Source organism: Hypanus sabinus, chromosome 27, assembly GCF_030144855.1.
Source record: "Hypanus sabinus isolate sHypSab1 chromosome 27, sHypSab1.hap1, whole genome shotgun sequence".
Lineage (NCBI taxonomy): Eukaryota > Metazoa > Chordata > Chondrichthyes > Myliobatiformes > Dasyatidae > Hypanus > Hypanus sabinus.
The window spans coordinates 46,203,061-46,224,614 of NC_082732.1; the positions used below are offsets into that span (position 1 = coordinate 46,203,061).

A 21,554-nucleotide genomic window follows, 5' to 3' on the forward strand; every position below is an offset into this window, starting at 1 on the left:
TCTAAAAAATGAAAAAAACATTCTTTGACTCTAGGTCACCTCTTTCTAAAGATATAATTCCATCTCTTACCAGCAGAGCCACACCATCACCTATACCTTCCTGCCTGTCCTTTCAATACAAAGCATATCCTTTGATGTTAAGCTCCCAACTATGGCCTTCTTTTAGCCATGACTCAGTGATGCCTGCAACGTCATACTGACCAATCTGTAATTGCACTACAAGTTTGTTCACTTTTTTCAAATTCTACATACATTTAAATACAGCACCTTCAGTCCAGCATTCTTCACCCTTTTGAATTTTGCCTCTGTGTTACAATTTATCTTCCTGCTCTGTCTACATTTGTACCCTATCATTGGCTTGTCCTGGCCGGCTGATGGCGTAGTGGCATCAATGCCAGGCTTCGAAGCAAAGGCTCCCGAGTTCGAATCCAGCCAGCTCCCTTGCACGCTTTCTATCCATGCTGGGTTGAGTGTCGAGATAGCAACTCGGCCTCGTAAAAATAAGAAAGCCTGCTAAAAAAGCACTGTCACAATGGCGTCCCTATGATTCCACTCAGAATTAAGGGCTTTCTTCTTCTATTGGCTTGTCCTTCCTTACATTCATGTTACACCCATCATCTACTTGTAAACCTGCTGGCTCATCCTCAGCTCTATCAATCTGGTTCCCATCCCCCACCATATTATTTTAAACCACTCACTGCAGCTCCAATCACCTTAAAAATATCCCCTTTCATATTCACAAATGCCTCTGATCACCCTGTACACCTCTACGAAATCGGCTCTGATTCTCCTTTGCTCCAAAGAGAAAAGCCCTAGCTTGCTCACCCTTTTCTCATAAGACATGCTCTCTAATCCAGGTGGCAAACCGGAAAATCTCCTCTGTACCCTCTGTAAAGCTTTCATATCCTTCCTATGATGAGGCAATCAGAACGGAACACAATATTCCAAGAGTGGTGGAACCATGGTTTTATAGAACTGCAACATTACCATGTCTTTCTTGAACTCAGTCTCTTGATTAATGAAGACTTCTTGAGGGATCTTTGGAATGGGACCCCAAGGAAATGGTGTCTTATTGCTAGCGTTCTAGTTTGCATCAAATTCCAATCAAACACCATCTCGATTCATGCCTGATGTTGCCTTATGGTTAAAAGTTTGTCTTTTGCAAATGTTTCCTGACCAGGCCCCTCCTTTGCTGGGATCTCAGCACTGTGTGCTCCTCCCATTCATCGGTTGTATTTGCCATGGGAAGTCTGGGTGTTATTATGTGAGGGACTGTCAGTGTCTCTGTGACTGACACAATACTCTGCCCCCACAGTGTTCTGCGTTTACTATGTGTTGCGGGGGGTGCTGCAGGAGAAGCAACTGGAGCTGGTGGCCTTCGTTCTGTCCATATTGTTGGTCTTGGTCCGTTCCATTGTGAACTTCATTGTGGCCAGACCAGAGGAAAAGAAATCTGTGCAGGTGAGTGCCAAGGCTTCTGTACCAACTGCCCCTCATTTGTCTGAGCATCTCAGAGATCATAGCACCATACAGCAGTCTACAACTCCTTGGGTAATCTGAAATAAAAATTAAATGCTTGGAATATTCTGCTGGTTAGGCAGCATCTGCAGAGAGAGAAACAGTTTATGTGGAGCCCAGTGGGAAAACCTACAAAATGGCCCAGTCCATCACAGGTGAAGCCCTCCCCACCATTGAGCATATCTACACAGAGCATTGTTGCAGGAAAGCAGCATCCGTGATCAAGGGCACAGACCATCCAGGTCATGCTGTCTTCTCGCTGCTGCCATCAGGCAGAAGGTGCAGGAGTCTCAGAACTCACACTACCAGACTCTTGAACCAGAGGGAATAATGTCACTTACCCCAATACTGAGCTGTTTCTACAACCTATCTTTCAACAACTCCTCATCTCGTGTTCTCGATAATTATTGCTTTCTCCTTCCCTCTCACAACCCCTTCTTGACCCCATCTCCACCCCGCTCTCGCCACCAGTCCGCTCTCTCCGACACCCCCCACTCCTCACTCCCACCTCTCCCCTCTCTCCCCTCCTCCCCCTCCCCTCCCTTCTCCCCCTCTCTTTACTGTGAATGCTTGCAAGAAAATGAATCTCAGGGTCTATGTCACTAAATATATATATGTAGTATGCATACATATCATTATTGCTTTGATATTCAATTTACTTTGAACTTTTGAACATTGAAATCCCACTCCCCAGATCTGAGCACAGGATCCAGATGGACATTTAAGAGAAGTTTGGATAGTTACACAATGGCAGGGTTATGAAAGGCTGTGGTCTGGGTGCTGTTCGATGGGACTAGGCAGAATAACAGATTGGCTTAGTGTAGATGAACTGAAGGACCTGTTTCTGTGTCTATGACACCAGCGTCATTCAGAGGAAGACACCGTGTTGAAGGGTCATTACTGAGGGGCCAGCAAAGAATCAGAGGGCCATGCTGTGTAACCAACATCATTCTCATGCAACATTAGTTGTCATATCAGTTAATAACTCACAAAATTACTAAATTCACAACACCAAGCTGAAGAATATTTTCACTTTTAATTTGAATGTGCTTATACAACAGTTTCCAAAGCCGTCTCTTGTGAAAAGTGCTTTTCGAAATATCAGGGTTTCACAAGTCTGTTTGGAAGGATCCTCCCCTGCTGGGAAGGCAGCTGTTTTCAGTAACAGATTTCAGTGTTGTGATGTTGATATGGGGATTACACACCCATTTTACTGAATTCCTTTATATGTTGAGGAGAGGTGGGGGATTGAGCAGATAGGCACAAGTGTTGTAGAATAGTATCTCAAAGATGGTCCCTCAGCTGCCCTTCACTTCATACTCTGCTCTCTGTTTGGTCAGGGTTCTACTCTCTAATCTCGTTTCTGTTGTATATTCATACATTATTCTAATTATGGAATAGGAAGACCTGTATCCAAGATCACCAAGGAAACACTGATGGGTAGCTGTGGTACATAGAATGGTGTAGTGAGTCCATTGGTTGTGAACCCAAGAGTGAAGAAACCCAGCTAGATTAGGTATGCAGGTGATGGGGAGATGGAAACAAGTGGGGGAGAGGGGGCATGATTGGACTGGGTAATGAGGGGGGTGAGCAAAGAGAGACAGAGACCTGGGAACAGTTATCTGAAAATGGAAAATACAATGTCTACTCCATTGAGCTGCAGGGCAACCCAAGCAGAATGAGTCATAACTCTTAGTGTGCAGTGGATACGCCAGGGACACACAGGGCAGTGTGGAAATGGGAAGGCGAGCTGTAACAAAATATTGTGAAATTTATTCCTGATTCAGCAGTAAAGGTATCTGCAAAGAAAAGAGGCTGTGTACGTGTTAAAAGTAATTTTTAAAACTATTAGAATTCTGTTCAAAATTAACTACTTCAACAAAATACAGAATGAAATAAGAATATTAAATAAAATGCAGAATACAAGGAGAATAGTTGTTTCTGATGTGACACAATGCTAACAGGGTCACAGGTATCTGACAGCCTCCTCGCTCCCTTCAGTCAGTCTGTAACTGAACACTGGTCAGAGTCCCCACAGACAAGGTTCCCCACCCCTTGCACAAAGCAGCAGCCCTATGGTGAACTACATATACCTGTCTGGACATGCCCCCCCGCTGACTGCTCCTGTGGCTCCTCCCACAGACCCCGGTATAAAGGCGATTGGAGGCACTGCCCCTTCCTCAGTCTCCAGGATGTTGTGTGGTGGTCACTTGCTGCTTGTGCTTTCTTCCAGCCAATAAAAGCCTACCTTAACCCACATCTCAGAGTTATTGATGGTGCTTCAAGCCCCTTTTCCCCAAACCTCTACCCTGGTACTTTTCCATTCCATAGTACCAGGCTGAACCATCTTTCCTCTCATTACTGTCAACTTGGAACATAACTTCAAAACAGAGACAGAAGAATGTGATTTTCACTGTTATCTGATCTCAAGGTAGTGTACTCCTGCACATTCTGAAGGCATCACCACATTCCAAACTGGCTCTATTTTGTCTTACAACCCCCACTTTAAGTGCACAATTTTACACATACCAATCAGGAATCAAATACGACTTCTAGAAAATGTAATTCTTCTTCTTAGACCAGCACTTCTACTGACAAAAGCTCACCTGTGTCTTCTGTCCTGGGTCAGTCTTTCAAGCTGTCCCCAGATGTAGCCCATCTTCAAAGATCTATCCTCTCAGAGATGAGATCTTTGGACCTTTTGTTGGTGTTTCTGTTACTGTCGAGATGGGGTTGTTAACCCCTTGCCTAACCCTCCTCCTTTTGGAGCCGAGTCTGGAGCCGTTGATAGTGGAGTGGATTCTAACAGGAGTGAAGTAATTTACAACTGAGTTGGGATGTCCAATGTGGACAGAGCACAGGTGCTCTGCAAAACAGTTACTTGGTCCATGCTTGTTCTTGCTGGACCTCAAGAGGCTTTCAAGTGGTTCTTCAAACACTCCTGGCCCCTTTCGATACCAACATGCCCCTGCGTGTAAACTTTGCACATTTCTACGTCTTAAGCAGATGGTATGAGCAACACATACAAAGTGCTGGAGGAACTCAGCAGGTCAGGCAGCGTCCATTTAGAGGAATAAACAGCCAATGGTTCAGGCCAAGACCCTTCATCAGGACTGGTTAAAGTTTTCTACATCTGTTGGACAAGTTCTCACCCATGTTCTCAGTTTCTCCATAACCCTCCCACCTCCACACCACCCTCAACCACACTGAATCATTAACACATTATTCCCTCAGCTGGTTTGTCCATGTGAACAGGGAGCTGTTGAAGTCCAAGCACAGACCCCTGCGACATCCCCCGGTTAAAATCAGAGAAACTCCCGTTTATTCCCCCCTCTGCTTTTTGCCTATTAACAATTCTCAGTCCATTGTCATTCTGCTGTCCTGATGAAGGGTCTTGGCCTGTAATATTGACTGTTTATTAACTGACCTGCTGAGTTCCTCCAGCATTTTGTGTGTTTTGCTTTGGATTTCCAGCATCTGCAGAATCTCTTGTGTTTATTTTGTCTTGAAGTACCTCGTTCCTTGAAAAAAGAGACACAGGTAGATAGGATTAAAATTAGTTTTATTTATCACATGTACATCAAAATATCGAAGCATATGGTGAAATTTGTCATTTGCATCAAAAGCCAGCACAGTCCGAGGATATTCTGGGTGCAATTCCCAAGTGTTGTCATGCTTCCATCACCAACTCACTGACCCTAAGTGGTACGTTTTTGGACTGTGAGAGGAAGCTGGAGCACCAGAGGAACATACGAATGCCTTACAGTGACAGGAATTGAACCCCAGTTGTTGATGCTATAAATCCAAGACATTGACTACAGGAGTGAGGATGCCATGTTACTATTGTATGAATCTGGTCTGGCTGCACTTGGAGGATTGGGTGCAGTTCTGGTCACCACACTAGAGGAAGAGAGGGAAGAAGTGAGAGAGGACACAGGGTGTAGCCCAGACTGGAGAGTTTGAGTTCAGGAGAGACTAGGTTAACTGAGACTGTTAACCCAGGGCAAAGATGGCTGAGAGCTGATATGCTAGAGGTTTGCAAAATGATGTGGTAGATAGCTAGAGGTTGTTTACCATGGTAAGGATGTCCAAACTTAGGACTTTATTCCCTAGAATGTAAGAGAATGAGGATTGATTTGATAGAGATATAAAAAATGATGAGGCATATAGAAGGGGTAAATACAAGCAGGCTTTGTCCACTGAGGTTGGGTGAAACCAAATCTAGAGGTCATGGGTTAAGGGTGAAAGATGAAATGTTTAAGGGGAACATGAGAAGGATCTTTTTCACTCAGAGGGTGGTGAGAGTGTGGAATGAACTGCCAGTGGAAGTGATGGATGTGGGTTTAATTTCAACATTTAAGAGAAGTTTAGATAGGTACATGGATAGGAGGGGTATGGAGGGCTATTGCCCAGGTGCAGGTTGATGGCACTAGGCAGAATACAGTTTGGCATGGGCTGAAAGACCTGTTCCTGTGCTGTAGTGTTGTGTGGTATAAAGTGAGAGGGAGAAGATTTAAATGGGATTTGTGTCCTTCTGCCCAGCCACTTCCATCCCTGTGTTCATCTGTCCTTCCTCACTTCCTACTGAAATCTGTTTGCACTGTCATGGTCTGTTCTCTGATCTGAGACATTGACTCACTCTCTCTCTCTCTGCATGCATTCTGCCAGGTACAGTGAGACACTCTCTTCTAGATTTGGAAACATTCCAAGCCTCTTGGTTTCCTCTCAAACCTGGACCCATCTCTGTTGCTGGAGCCTGGTGTCCCTCCTGCAGGTGGGGCTGAGCTGCTGTCCTCAGACTGGTTGCTGAGGGAGGTTCCCACAGTGCTGTCTGACAAGGAGGCCCAGGTTTTAGACCCCGTGGAGATGAGAGGAATAAAGTGAAATGTATAACTTTGTTATACATTACACAGGTTGAAGGGATTCTGTGCCATTCACTGTTGGTAGCAGAGACTGTGGGTGTGTGAGGAGGTGCCATACTGGTCTAGTTAAGTAATTGCACTGCCTTTTGTAGAAAGAGTCGTAGAAGCAGGCCATTAGACCTAACTGCCCCATGCTAACCAAGGTGTTCATCTAAGCTTGTCCCATATGCACATGTTTGGTCTGTGATCCTCTGAACCTTTCCTGCTCACATAGCTGTCGGGTATCCCTCTAATTGTACCTGCCCTTTATCCCTCTGAACCTTTCATGTTCAAGTACCTGTCCCATATCTCTCTGAACCTGTCCTATCCAAGTACCTGTCCCATTTCCCTCTGATCCTTTCCTATCCAGGTACCTGCCCCATATCCCTCTGAATCTTTCCTGTCCATGTGTCTGTCCAAATGCCTTTTAAAAGTCATTAATATATCTGGCTCACTCCATAGACCGATTACTTTCTGGGTGATAAAGATGCTCCTCTGGTTCCTATTAAATCTCTTCTCCTCCCACCTTCATCCTATGCAACATCCATCATTAAGGACCCCCATTACCCAGGACGTGCCCTCTTCACATTGCTACCATCAAGGAGGAGATACAGGATCATAAAGACACATACTCAATGATTTGGGAAATCTTCCCCTCCACCATCGGATTTCTGAACGGACAGTGAACCGCATTTCTACCGCACTTTTTCCCCCTTCTTTTTTGCACTACTTATTTAATGTAATATTTTGTTGTAATTTATAGTATTTTTAATTATGTATTGCACTGTACTGCTGCCACAAGACATATTTCATGACATATGCCAATGATATTGAACCTGATTCCAATGTCCTCTACTTGATTTCTCAACTCTGAAAAACTGTACACCCCTCACAATTTCATACACCTCTGAATGACCACCTCTCAATCTACTCCAAAGAGTAAAGTCCCAGCCTGTCCTGCCTCTCCTTCAAGTCCCTTTCTGCACTCTGTCCAGTTTATTAACATCTTGCCTGTAAGAAGACGACCAAACCAGAACACAATAGTCTGAATGTAATCTTACCAGCCACAACAGAATGTATGAATGCCCTGACTGGTCACTGACTTATGGTTTGTGCTCTGGTCACTGTGTCCATGGTGGATGGAGGGATTATGTAGAACATAGAACATACAGGACATTTGGCCATGTTAACCTACTCCAAGGTCAAACTAACCTTTCCCTCCTACACAACTCTCCATTTTTCTATCATCCTTATGCCTACCTTATGAATCTCTTAAATGTCCCTGAAGTATCTTCCTCCTCCACCACCCCTGACAATGCATTCCATGTACCTGGCACTCTCTGTGTAAAACAAACAAACAAACCTATCTCTGGAATCTCTCCTATTGTTTCCTCCAATATGCCCTCCCCCCATATTAGCCATTTCCACCCTGAGAAAAGGTCTCTGGCTGTCCACTTGATCATCTCGTACCTCTGTGAAGTCATCTCTCATCCTCCTTCTCTTCAAAGAGAAACCCCTGGCTCACTCAGCCTTTCATTATAAGACCTGCTCTCTAATCCAAGCAGCATCCTGGTACTCATAAATCTCCCCTGTACCATCTCAATTGTTTTGGACAGTGGGGTTTGTGCAGTCCTGCATAATTTTGGGCTGCTTTTGTGAGTGTCACTTGGTGGGTGGGGGGGTTGAGGGAAATTTTGGACAGCCAGGCTGCTGACTGACACACGATCACAGCATCAGGCTCACCATGCTAGATTCATCTGGTGTGTTTCAGGTCAGGTTTGGTTGCAGTGTGGTGCTCGGAGTGTCTCTGATGATTATAAGTATCATCCACCTGATGAAAAGAGACGGATACATGACCTTCCGAGTAGCAGGGGCCCTGGAGAGAGGGCAGTCCCGCTACATCACCCAGACCCTCTGCTTTTCCCTGGTCACCTTTGATCTTCAGGCCCAGGTGAGTGTGTGTATGTGTGCTGTGAAGACTCATCCACCCAACACAAGGTGCAGCTCCTCACCAGTTACTCCATTATTGCCCTTGTGTTGTAAGACATAGTAGTAGTATTAGGTCATTTAGCCTATTGAGTCTGCTCCTCCATCTGATCATTGCTGATCTGTTTCCCACTCAACCACAATCTCCTTCCTTCTCCCCGTAACCTTTGATACCCTTATTTATCAACATCTGCCTTAAATATACCCAATGACTTTACCCCATAGGTAGACAGATACTATATTGATCCTAAATGAAATTACAGTGTCACAGTAGCATTACAAGTACACAGATTTACAAATACTAGAAGGCAAGTAAGAAAGAATAAAAATAAGTTACCTTAAAAAGTAGTATTCTAAAGGCAGGGTGATGCAATTGTGGCTGATTAAGGGAAGTCAAAGCCAACATTAAAGCAAAGCCAATGCATATAATATAGCAATTGTGTGAGTTTCTAGGAAAAATGAGGAAGGTGCAGGATAGATGTATTCCAAAAAACAAATACTCAAATGGCAAAATAGTACAAAATGTCACTCCACTTTTTAAGAAAGGAGGAAGGTAGCAGAAAGGAAATTATAGACCAGTCAGCCTGACCTCAGTGGTTGGGAACATGTTGGAGTCCATTGTTAAGGATGAGAATATGAAGTGTTTGGCAACACAGGACAAGATAGGGCAAAGTCAGCATGATTTCCTTAAGGGAAAATCTTGCCTGTTGGAATTCTTTGAGGAGATTACATGTAGAATAGAAAAAGGAATGGAGTGGATGTTTTATATTTGGACTTTCAGAAGGCCTTTGACAAGGTGCCACACATCAGGCTACGACCAAGTTAAGAGCCCATGGTATTACAGGAAAGTTACTAGCATGGTTAGAGCATTGGCTGATTGGTAGGAGGCAGCAAGTGGGAATAAAAGGTTCCTTTTCTGGTTGGCTACCAGTGACCAGATGTGTTCCATGGGGATTGGTGTTTGGACTGTTAGATATGAAGGAAGTTAGATATGGCCCTTGTGGCTAAAGGGATCAGGGGTTATGGAGAGAAAGCAGGTAAAGGGTTCTGAGTTGGATGATCAGCCATGATCATACTGAATGGTGGTGCAGGCTCGGGCTGAATGGCCAACTTCTGCACCTATTTTTTATGTTTCTATGACTTTTTTTTATCCTGTATATCAATAGTTTAGATGATGGACTAGATTGCATTTTTTTTTGCCAAGTTTGCAGACAATATGAAGATTGGTGGAGGGGCAGATAGTATTGAGGAAACAGGTAGACTACAGAAGGACTTAGATTAGGAGAATGGGCAAGGATATGGCAAATGAAATACAGTGTTGGAAAATGCATGGCCATGCACTTTGGTAGTAGAAATAATTGTGCAGACTATTTTCTAAACAGGGATAAAATCCAAAAATCTGAGATGCAAAGGGATTTGGGAGTCCTTGTGCAGAACACCCTGATGGTTAACTTCCAGGTTGAGTCAGTGATGAGGAAGGTAAATGCAATGTTAGCATTCATTTCAAGATGTTTAGAATACAAGAACAGGGATATGGTGCTGAGGCTTTATAAGATATTGGTGAGGCCTCACCTTGAGTATTGTGAACAGTTTTGGGCTCCTCATCTAAGAAAAGATGTGCTGGCATTGGAGAGGGTTCAGAGGAAGTTCATTAGGTTGATTCCAGAAATGAAAGGGTTATATGAGGAACGTTGGATGGCTCTGGGTCTGTACTCACTGGAATTCAGAAGGATGGGGGGGGGGGGAATGGGATCTCATTGAACCCTTTTGAATGTTGAAAGGCCTAGACAGAGTAGATGTGGAAAGGATGTTTCCCATGGTAGGAGAGTCTAGGATAAGAGGGCACAACCTTAGGACAGAGGTGAGTCCATTTAAGACAGAGATGCAGAGAAATTTCTTTAGCCAAAGGGTGGTGAATTTGTGGCATTTGTTGCCCCAGGCTGCTGTGGAGGCCAGGTCATTGGGTGTACTTAAGGCAGAGATAAATAGGTTCTTGATGGACATGGCATCAAAGGTTACAGGGAGAAGGCTGGGAACTTGGGCTGGTGGGGGGGGGGATGGTTAGAAAAAGACGATCAGCCATGATTAAATGGCGGAGCAGACTTGATGGACCAAATGGCCTAATTCTGTTCCCATGTCTAATCGTGCTATATTGTGATCACTGTCTACGAAGGGTTTCTTTACCTTAAGTGCCCTAATCAAATGTGGTTCATTACACAACACCCAAGCCAAAATAGCTGATCTCCTAGTGCATTCAATCACAAGCTGCTCTAAAAAGCTATCTCATGGCATTCTACAAATTCTCTTATGGGATCCAGCACCAACCTAATTTTCTCAATCTACCTGCATATTGAACTCCCCCATGACTATCTAACATTGTTGTTCTGACATGCTTTTTCTATCTCCATTGGAGATTCAATTCTTTATTCCAAGGAGAATTGATTCCGGGGCCCACGCCATTGGCTTTGTGTTGGGAAATCACCAGACCAAGTCTTGCCACCCTTCCTAAGGTCCACACAGAGCTTGGGCATTTTTGGGGAGGGTTAGGTGGTTTCAGTGGAAAGTGCAAAGAGCGGGTTCACAAGTCCCTTCTGTCCTGCAGCATTGCCTGTACATTAGCCCGACCCAAGCACGGACACGTACAGCCACGCAGCCTCACTAACGTACATCCTTCCTTCCTCAGCTCTGCCTGTACATTCTCCTGATCGCATTACCTCTTCATCTCTCTTTGTGTAACACCATCATCTTGGCAGTGGGCATCCTCTGGGCAATCATCAAAGCTGCTCTCGGCCTCACAGCGGTAAGTGTAATGAGTGAAAAGACTGCCTTCCTTTACATCTCTTTCACATCACATCCTACAGAGGGTGCCAATGTGCGAACAGTTTATACACAGCAAGCTTCCACTCTACTGCCTTTGCTAGATGTACATACTAAACTACAGGAGAAACGGAGGCAGGCTAATCTCTATAGACATCAATAGATCTGGGGTTGAGAGGATGAACAGCTTTAAGTTCCTTGGCATACACATCACCGAGGATTTCTCGTGGTCTGTACGTACCGGCTGTGTGGTGAAAAAGCGCCTCTTTCACCTCAGACAGTTGAAGAAGTTTGGTATGGGCCCCAAGATCCTAACAACTTTCTTTCAGGCCACAATTGAAAGCATCCTGACTGGCTGCATCACTACCTGGTTTGGGAATTGTACTTCCCTCAATCACAGGACTCTGCAGAGAGTGGTGCGGACAGCCCAGTGCATCTGTAGATGTGAACTCCCCATGATACCGGACATTTACAAAGACTGGTGTGTAAAAAGAGTCCGAAGGATCATTGGGAACCTGAGTCTGCCCAACCTCAAACTCTTCCAGCTGCTACCATCCAGGAAATGGTACCACAGCATAAAAGCCAGGACCAACAGGGTCTGGGACAGCTTCTTCCACCAGGCCATCAGACTGATTAATTCATGCTGATACAACTGTATTTCTATTTTATATTGACTGTCCTGTTGTACATACTATTTAGTATAAATGACTGTAAATTGCACATTGCATATTTAGATGGAGACATAACATAAAAATTTTTACTCCTCATGTGTATGAAGGATGTAAGAAATAAAAGCAATTCAATTCAATTCAATTAAGGTTAATACACAAACACAACACTCCTTACCTTTTTTACTTGGCAGTTGGTAATCAGTGCGAGAGGTCATACGTTGGTGACGTAGCATGAGGTTTAAAAAGAGCTTGGGGAATTTTTGGTTCTTGGCAGGCGGCAATCTGCATGGGGCCAATAAAGAGAAAGAAGGTATAAGCGGAGTGGCCATGTTGGAGTAGGGCATTGTTAGAGAGCTCAGCTTTGGCTCAAAAGGCTTAGGCATGAACAAGTTTGGGCAAGCACAGGTGAAGGTTCTCAGTTGGTAAGAAAATTTCTGTTACACTTTTTCTAGTAGTACATATCTAGTATACTGAGAATGGGTCCAGGTTTAATGTTATGTTCTCTGTGTGAGATGTGGGAACTCTGGGAGACTGATAACTACATCTGCATGAGCTGTAGCTCCTTGGAGACCATGTTAAGAAATTGGAGCTGTAGCTGGATGACCTTCGGCTCGTGTGGGAAAGTGAGGAGATGATGGATTGGAGATACAGGGAGATAGTCACCCCTACCTTGCAGGAGGCAGGGACCTTGGTGACTGTCAGGAGAGGGAAAGGGAAATAAGCCAGTGCAGAGTACCACTGTGGACTTTCCCCTCACTAATACATATGCCGCTTTGAATACTGTTGGGGTTGACTTACCAGGGGGAAGCCACAGCGACCAGATTTCTGGCATTGAGTCTGGCTGTGTGGCTCAGCAGGGAAGGGGAAAGAAGAAGAATGCAGCCATGACAAGGGATTCAACAGCTAGAGGAGTAGACATGAGATCCTGTGGATGTGAAAGGAACACCAAGATGGTATGTAACCTCCCAGATGCCAGGGCCAGGGATGTCTCGGATCAGGTCCACAGTTTTCTAAAGGGGGAGGGTGAACATCCGGAAATTGTGGCACATATTGGTACCAACGACATAGGTAGAAAAAGGGAGGAAGCCCCAAAAAGAGAATATAGGAAGTTAGGCAGAAAGCTGAAAAGCAGGACCATCAGGGTATAATCTTTGGATTTCTGTCTGTGCTACATGCTGGTGAGGGTAAGACAAAACTGATGAATGTGTGTCTGAGGAACTGGGGGTGCAGGGTTAGGGTTATTTATTATTTCTTTACTTTTTTAAAATTACTTGCACAGTAATCTTCTTTTGAAAGGCTTGTTAATATGTAATTTTTTCATATTTACTTTCCTGTAAATGCCTGCAAGAAAATGAATGTCAGGGCAGTATATGGTGACAGATGCATGCTTCGACACTTCAGTGTGGCTCTTTGCTAAAGCAGAAAGCTGTGGTGTTCAGTCACGATGTGACTGGGTATCAGTTTCTTAGGGGCTCAAAACGGTGAAGGTTTCGACACCACTTTGTGCTGAGGCTTAGCATCCTGTTCCCTGTAACTGAGCATTTCACTTTGGCAATTGTTTCTGTTCCTCATTTTTTCACTATTTTTAACAGGGTCATTGTTTATCCTGCAACTTAACAAATACCAAAATGACCTTATTGTCATATGAGTGAAGTGTTTCGTAACAGCAGAGTCAGTGAGCAAACTGAAGAGCAGCTAGCTTGGAGATGGTGATCACTCTCTCTTTGTGCTGCTCTCTCCACCTTCATTCTCTGACTCTCTGTCACCTGTCCTCCAGCTTACCTCACTATTTTGCTCTCTTTTTGCACTACTTATTTATTAAGTATCTTATTGTAACTTTTTAATTAAGTTTTTAATTATGCATTGCAAAGCACTGTTGCTGCAAAACAACTAATATCACAAATTATGTCAGTGTAATAAACCTGATTCTGATTCTTGTCACAGGGGACTACAGCACAGAAACAGGCCCTTTGGCCCATCTAGTCAATGCCAGCCTGATATTTTGCCTAGTCCCATCTGTACCTGGACCATATCACTCCATACCCCTCCCATCCATGTACTTATCCAAAATTCTCTTAAGTGTTGCATTGGAACCTGCACCTACCACTTATGGTGGCAGCTCATTTCACACTCTCACCATCCTCTGAGTGCTTACTTACTTAAACCCATCACACCTTCTGGGTTATAGACTGCCAACAATAGCTCACTAGAGTTCACTGTCATGGCCAGTTCTTCAAGTTGTCCCCAGACCATAAGATATAGGAGCAGAATTAGGCCATTTGGCCCATCAAGTCTGCTGTGCCATTTCATCCTGGCTGATCCAATTTTCCACTCAGCCCCAATCTCCTCCCCATATCCCTTCATGCCCAGACCAATCAGGAATCTATCTTTCTTTCTTTTTCCAATATTTTTATTAAATTTCATATACACAAATACAGAATTCATAAGGATACTTATTATAAATCAAAATAAGATAGCACAAAATGCACTATATATAAATCACAGTGATACAATCACGGTATCCCATATTCATGATCAAACAAATAAAAAAATTAAATTATGAAATACAATAATATGATTAATTATATTATTAAAAAATCTACACCCACTACCAAGACAAAGCTGGTTGGTAAAAAAAAAACAAGAAAAAAAGAGTACTTTACCATATGGTTTTATAATAATAGCCCAGATCTATATTTTAATAACAATAACAATTCAAAGATTTTTTTAAGTAGTTCAGAAAGGGTCCCCATAGCATTTGAAAATCGCAACAAACTGAAATGTTTTCTAAACTGTAGCCAGATCCTCAAAGTGTGTTTAACCATCAAACTGTCAGTTAATGTATTTAAAGATAAAGGAAAAGAGGATCCATGAAGAGAAATAATAGAAAATTTCATAACAGCGTTGGCTTCCAAAAAGATCCATATTGGACAATCCTCATGATTAATGTAATATAACCAGAATGTAAGATTTTGTATGTTAATTGCCCAATAATATAACCTAAAATTGGGTAGAGCAAGGCCTCCATTCTTATTAATTTTTTGAAGCTGGGCTTAATTGGGGTTTTCTGTTCTTTCATATATAGGAAGAAAGAATCGAATCTAAAGAATCAAAAAAAGACAAGAATAAAAACAGGTACAGCTTGAAAAAGGTATATAAATTTAGGTAAAATTTTAGGTAAAATTAGAACTGATTTGATCAATCAATGATAAAGAGAGAGGCAACCAATTAGAAAGTGTCTTTTTCATATAATTCATTAAGGTTAGAAAATTTTCCTTGAATAGATCTTTATAATTCTTAGTAATTGTTACACCCAAATATGTAAATTGTTTTCTTACAATTTTAAAAGGAAGTTTAATATCAGTTGGTATCAAATTATTTAAAGGAAACAATTCACTCTTATGTAAATTCAATTTATATCCTGAAAACTGACCGAAATTAGTCAGTAAAAGTAACATAGAGGTTAAGGAAATTGTAACCTTAGATATAAAAAGCAATAGGTCATCAGCATAAAGCGAGACTTTATGAATAGTACCTTTCCTTAAGATACTGGTGATATCTTTAGACTCTCGAAAGGCAATTGCTAAAGGTTCTAATACCAAATCAAAAAGCAAAGGACTTAACAGACATCCTTGTCTGGTTCCACGTTGGAGTTTAATTGGTTTAGAAATCTGAAAATTAGTAAGGACCCGAGCAAAGGGAGTAAAGTAAAATAATTTAATCCAATGAATAAAACTGGGCCCAAAATTAAAATTTTCTAAGGTTTTAAATAGGTAATTCCATTCAACTTGATCAAAAGCCTTCTCCACATCCAGAGAAATCACACATTCTGATATTTCCTTAGAAGCAGAATGCATAACATTTAACAGTCGCCATATATTAAAATGGGAATATCAATTTTTAATAAATCCTGTCTGATCATCAGATATTATAGAAGGTATAATATTTTCGAGTCTATGGGCCAAAACTTGATAGGATCTTAGCATCAACATCGAGTAAAGAGATTGGTCTGTATGAAGAACATTCAGTGGGATGATTATTCTTTTTAAGAATAAACAAAATGGAAACTTCATAAAAAGACTGTGGCAACCTACGCATCTAGAAGGAATCAGTAAGGGTAGAACATAAATAAGGTATAAGCAATGAAGAAAAAGTCTTATAAAATTCTCCAGAGAATCCGTCAAGTCCTGGAGATTTCCCAGAATACAATGAATGTATAGCCTCAGTGATTTCCTCCTGAGAAATAGGTTGATCCAACTACTTTCAATTATCAACTAAAAGTCCAGGAATATTTAATTAGTCTAAAAAATTGTTCATTGCAATATTATCTCTAACAGAATCAGAACTATACAATTTAGAATAAAATTCTCAAAGTGTCATTTATTTCAAAATGGTCAGTTGTCATATCACCATTGGTTTTGCAAATTTCTTTAATTTGCCATTTAGCTATAGAGGTCTTCAACTGATTATGATACTTAAATGATACTTAAAGGGTTGACGGTGGATATGCAATGGCAAGCATTTAAAGATCGCATGGATGAACTACAACAATTGTTCATCCCAGTTTGGCAAAAGAATAAACCAGGGAAAGTAGTGCACCCGTGGCTGACAAGGGAAATTAGGGATAGTATCAAGTCCAAAGAAGAAACATATAAATTAGCAAAAAAAAGCGGCACACCTGAGGACTGGGAGAAATTCAGAGACCAGCAGAGGAGGACAAAGGGCTTAATTAGGAAAGGGAAAAAAGATTATGAGAGAAAGCTGGCAGGGAACATAAAAACTGACTGTAAAAGCTTTTATAGATATGTGAAAAGAAAAAGATTGGTCAAGACAAATGTAGGTCCTTTACAGTCAGAAACAGGTGAATTGATCATACGGAACAAAGACATGGCAGACCAATTGAATAACTACTTTGGTTCTGTCTTCACTAAGAAGGACATAAATAATCTTCCAGAAATAGTAAGGGACCGAGGGTCTAGTGAGATGGAGGAACTGAGAGAAATGCATGGTTAGTAGGGAAGTAGTGTTAGGTAAATTGAAGGAATTAAAGGCAGATAAATCCCCAGGGCCAGATGGTCTACATCCCAGAGTGCTTAAGGAGGTAGCCTAAGAAACAGTGGATGCACTAGTGATAATTTTTCAAAACTCCTTAGATTCTGGATTAGTTCCTGAGGATTGACGGTGGCTAATGTAACCCCACTTTTTAAAAAAGGAGGGAGAGAGAAACCAGGGAATTATAGACCGGTGAGTCTGACATCAGTGGTGGGGAAAATGCTAGAGTCGGTTATCAAAGATGTGATAACAGCACATTTGGAAAGAGATGAATTCATCAGACAAAGTCAGCATGGATTTGTGAAAGGAAAATCATGTCTGACGAATCTTATAGAATTTTTTGAAGATGTAAAGTGGATAGGAGAGAGCCAGTGGATGCGGTATATTTAGATTTTCAAAAGGCTTTTGACAAGGTCCCACACAGGAGATTAGTGTGCAAACTTAAAGCACACGGTATTGGGGGTATGGTATTAATGTGGATAGAGAATTGGTTGGAAGACAGGAAGCAAAGAGTGGGAGTAAACGGGACCTTTTCAGAATGGCAGGCAGTGACTAGTGGGGTACCGCAAGGCTCAGTGCTGGGACCCCAGTTGTTTACAATATATATTAATGATTTAGACAAGGGAATTAAATGCAGCATCTCCAAGTTTGCGGATGACACGAAGCTGGGCGGCAGTGTTAGCTGTGAGGAGGATGCTAAGAGAATGCAGGGTGACTTGGATAGGTTAGGTGAGTGGGCAAATTCATGGCAGATGCAATTTAATGTGGATAAATGTGAGGTTATCCATTGGTTGCAAGAACAGGTAAACAGAATATTATCTGAATGGTGGCCGATTAGGAAAAGGGGAGGTGCAACGAGACCTGGGTGTCATTGTACGCCAGTCATTGAAGGTGGGCATGCAGGTACAGCAGGCGGTGAAAAAGGCAACTGGTATGTTGGCATTCATAGCGAAAGGATTTGAGTACAGGAGCAGGGAGGTTCTACTGCAGTTGTACAAGGCCTTGGTGAGACTGCACCTGGAGTATTGTGTGCAGTCTGAGGAAAGACATTCTTGCCATAAAGGGAGTACAGAGAAGGTTCACCAGATTGATTCCTGGAATGGCAGGACTTTCATATGAAGAAAGACTGGATCGACTAGGCTTATACTCACTGGAATTTAGAAGATTGAAGGGGGATCTTATTGAAACATATAAAATTCTAAAGGGATTGGACAGGATAGATGCGGGAAGATTGTTCCTGATGTTGGGGAAGTCCAGAACGAGGGGTCACAGTTTAAGGATAAAGGGGAAGTCTTTTAGGACCGAGTTGAGGAAAAACTTCTTCACACGGAGAGTGGTGAATCTGTGGAATTCTCTGCCACAGGAAACAGTTGAGGCCGGTTCATTGGCTATATTTAAGAGGAAGTTAGATATGGCCCTTGTGGCTAAAGGGATCAGGGGGTATGGAGAGAAAGCAGGTACAGGGTTCTGAGTTGGATGATCAGCCATGATCATACTGAATGGTGGTGCAGGCTCGAAGGGTCAAATGGCCTACTCCTGCACCTGTTTTCTATGTTTCTATGATTAACCAATAGTTTACTAGTTTTTTCTCCATGTATACAGAATTGGCTTCTATCTTTTAAAAGTTGGCTTTCAATTGGATACGTTATAAGATCATATTTAGTTTTAATTTCAATACATCTTTATAGTCCGGGGTCTGGTGCCAAAGCATATTTCTGGTCTAATTGTTTTAATTGATTAACTAAATCAGTTCTCTCTTTATTTGCTTTTTTCTTAATCTATGCAGTATTGGAGATAATTTGTCCTCTAATATATGCCTTAAAAGTGTCCCAAATGATAAGACTAGAAGTCTCTTCCAATGCATTTTCTTCAAAAAAAAGAGTAATTTGATTCTCCAAAAATTTTAGAAAGTCCTTATCAGATAATGAAGTTAAATTAAAATGTCAGGATCTGTTCATATGAGTGAAACCAGGAAGATTTAAAGATAGAAATACTAGAGAATGGTCAGATACAGTTATTTCTTTATATTTAATGGATCAAACTAATGGAATCATTTGATTATCAATAAAAAAATAATCAATCCTGGTATAGGAATGATGGACATGAGAGAAGGAAGAATACTTCCTGCTGGGTGGAAAAAAAACAGCAGACATCAACAATATCACACTTCATTAGAAAAAGGTTTGAATAAATAAAACTGATTTATTAGGTATGACTGATTTAAGAGAAGAACGATCTAATACTGGGTCTAGACAACAATTAAAATCTCCTCCCATCACTAAAGAATAAAAACTCAGATCTGGCAGGAATGAAAAGAAACGCTCAAAAAATCCTGGGTCATCCACATTGGAGCGTACACATGAACAAATACAGTTTGCAATTAATTTATTATCTAGTTTCCCTGGCACTATGTCAAATCATCCATTAGGGTTAGAGACAACTTTATGTTGAACAAAAGAAATTGTATTATCTATAAAAATCGAGACCCCTGAGATTTTGCTGTGAATGAAGAATGAAATTGTAGACCCCTCCACCAATTTTAAAAGGCGTGAGTTGTCACAACTATGTACATGCATTTCTTGTAGAAAAATAATGGGGGCCCTTAACTTTTTAATATAAGCAAAAATCTTGTTCCTTTTCACAGGATTATTTAACCCTTTCGCATGAAAATTAAATAAATTAATATTTCAATCTATTGTAAATTCCTGATAACAGAAGAGTTAAAAGATCTGACCATAAATTATTAAAACCAGAGAAAACCCATGACTTGATTGACCAAATGGCCTAATTCTGCTCCTGTATCTTATGTCCTTATAAAACAAGGTACTCAAACAGAAAATTTGGATGGTAGCCCAACCCAGCTTCCAGAGAAAAAAAGAAAAAAGAGACCCCACCCACCTTTCCCTCCCAAAGCCAAAAGGCCGGCCAAAGAACAGTTGGCATGTTAAACCCTGAAGACAACCCTCCCAAAGAAATCTTGATGGCAAAGTTCCAATCATCCAAGGTTATTATGTTCCTACCAAGACAAAACAGGAAAAAAAAACTTAGATCAAAAATCCGAAAAATAAGAGAATTCATTTTAACAATTTCAAATATATATATGTATATAGAAAAACCTCAAAAAAGAATAAAGTAGTAAAAAAACAAAGAAAATATCAAAAAACAAGATATATAAACAGTCAAAACGTAAGTTTATTAAAACCTTATTCTATCCAACATTAAAAAGGTAATTGCTCTTGTAAGAGATATAATGCAATTAATCTTCTTCTTTCAAAAACTTTTGTGCATGTTCAACCAATCCCAGCCATTTCTGCACACCATTTTTCAGAAAGATTCTAAGACATTCGTGGTAGCAAAGGGAGGCCTTAAACCCTTTATTATAAAGCAGAGACATGACCTCTTTGTACTTAACACATTCACCCATAACCTCTGGTATATAATCTTCCATGAATCTGATCATCTTCCCATTGTAATCGATTATTCCTACTTGACGGGTATTACGGATTAAAAGCTTAGTATGAAATTTGTTAAAACATAAAATAACTAACCTAGGTCGCTCTACTGACTTTGGTTTGGGGGGGGGGCAGTGACTGGTGGGCGCGGTCCAACTTAGGCACAGACGGCAATAAATCTGGGAACAGCTGCTTCAGAAAACTTGTAAAGAACTCCGTGGGGTGGGCACCTTCAATTGATTCTTCAAGACCCAGAATATGTAGATTGTTCCTTCTGCTTCTGCTTTCCAGGTTGGTAATCTTCTTAATTTTTCATTAGATAATGATAATTTCTTGCAGAGCTTACTCATGCCTTCCAAGTCCGCTTCCAGTATCAAAAAAGTTTCTTTATTCTCCTTAATTCGCTTTTCATGTTTGATTAGAGTTTGTTGAATAGTGTCCAACTTAACATTAAGATGTTGAAATTCCTCAGAGAGTTCTGTTCTTTGCTTTTTAAGGAAATCTCCAATTGATTCCAAAGTGGTTGGAGAATCAAGACATAATAGAGCAATACTAAGATTTATAATAAGGTTTCAAAAACCTGGTAGGAAACAAAAAGATAGATAAGGTAGTAGCAAGTTCAAAAAGATGTTACCCCATCGGCTGCCAGCAGGGCTATCTCGGGAATCTATCAACTGCTGCCTTAAATATACATAAAGACTTGGCCCCCACAGTTGCCTGTGGCAAAGAATTCCACAGCTTTACCACTCTCTGGCTAAAAAAATACCTCCACATCTCCATTCTACAAGGACACTCCTCTATTCCGAGGCTGTATTCTCTGGTCTTAGACTCTCCCATCACTGGAAACTTCCTCTCTACATCCATTCTATTTCCACTCTATTAAGGCCTTTCATCATTCGATAGGTTTCAATGAAGTCACCCCTCATTCTTCTGAATTCTAGTGAATAAAGGTCCACACTTCATGACCCCTGGAACTTCTACCATACTGCTAGTGTCTTCCATAGTGAAGACTGATGTACAATATTTTATGCAGTTCACCTGCCAATTTTTGTTGTCCTCCATTACTACCTCTCCATCATTGTTTTCCAACGGTCCAATATCCACTCTCGCATCTCTTTTATACTTTATGTATCTGAAGAAACTTTTGGTATTAATAC

At 41.4% G+C, this 21,554-nt stretch overlaps 1 protein-coding gene across 6 annotated transcripts in view; it reads left to right on the top strand.

Moving 5' to 3' along the window:
• LOC132382297 (uncharacterized) overlaps nucleotides 1-21,554 on the top strand; it is an 80,512-nt gene that overhangs the window by 47,818 nt on the left and 11,140 nt on the right. For 4 of the 6 annotated variants that reach the window (XM_059952420.1, XM_059952422.1, XM_059952421.1 and 1 more), the window contains exons 5-8: nucleotides 1,316-1,461; nucleotides 8,191-8,370; nucleotides 11,089-11,205; nucleotides 14,979-15,044. In XM_059952420.1, the coding sequence (XP_059808403.1) occupies nucleotides 1,316-1,461; nucleotides 8,191-8,370; nucleotides 11,089-11,205; nucleotides 14,979-15,044 (509 nt within the window). The remainder of the gene's footprint in view (nucleotides 1-1,315; nucleotides 1,462-8,190; nucleotides 8,371-11,088; nucleotides 11,206-14,978; nucleotides 15,045-21,554) is intronic. The other 2 variants (XM_059952426.1, XM_059952424.1) reach the window with 2 other exon arrangements.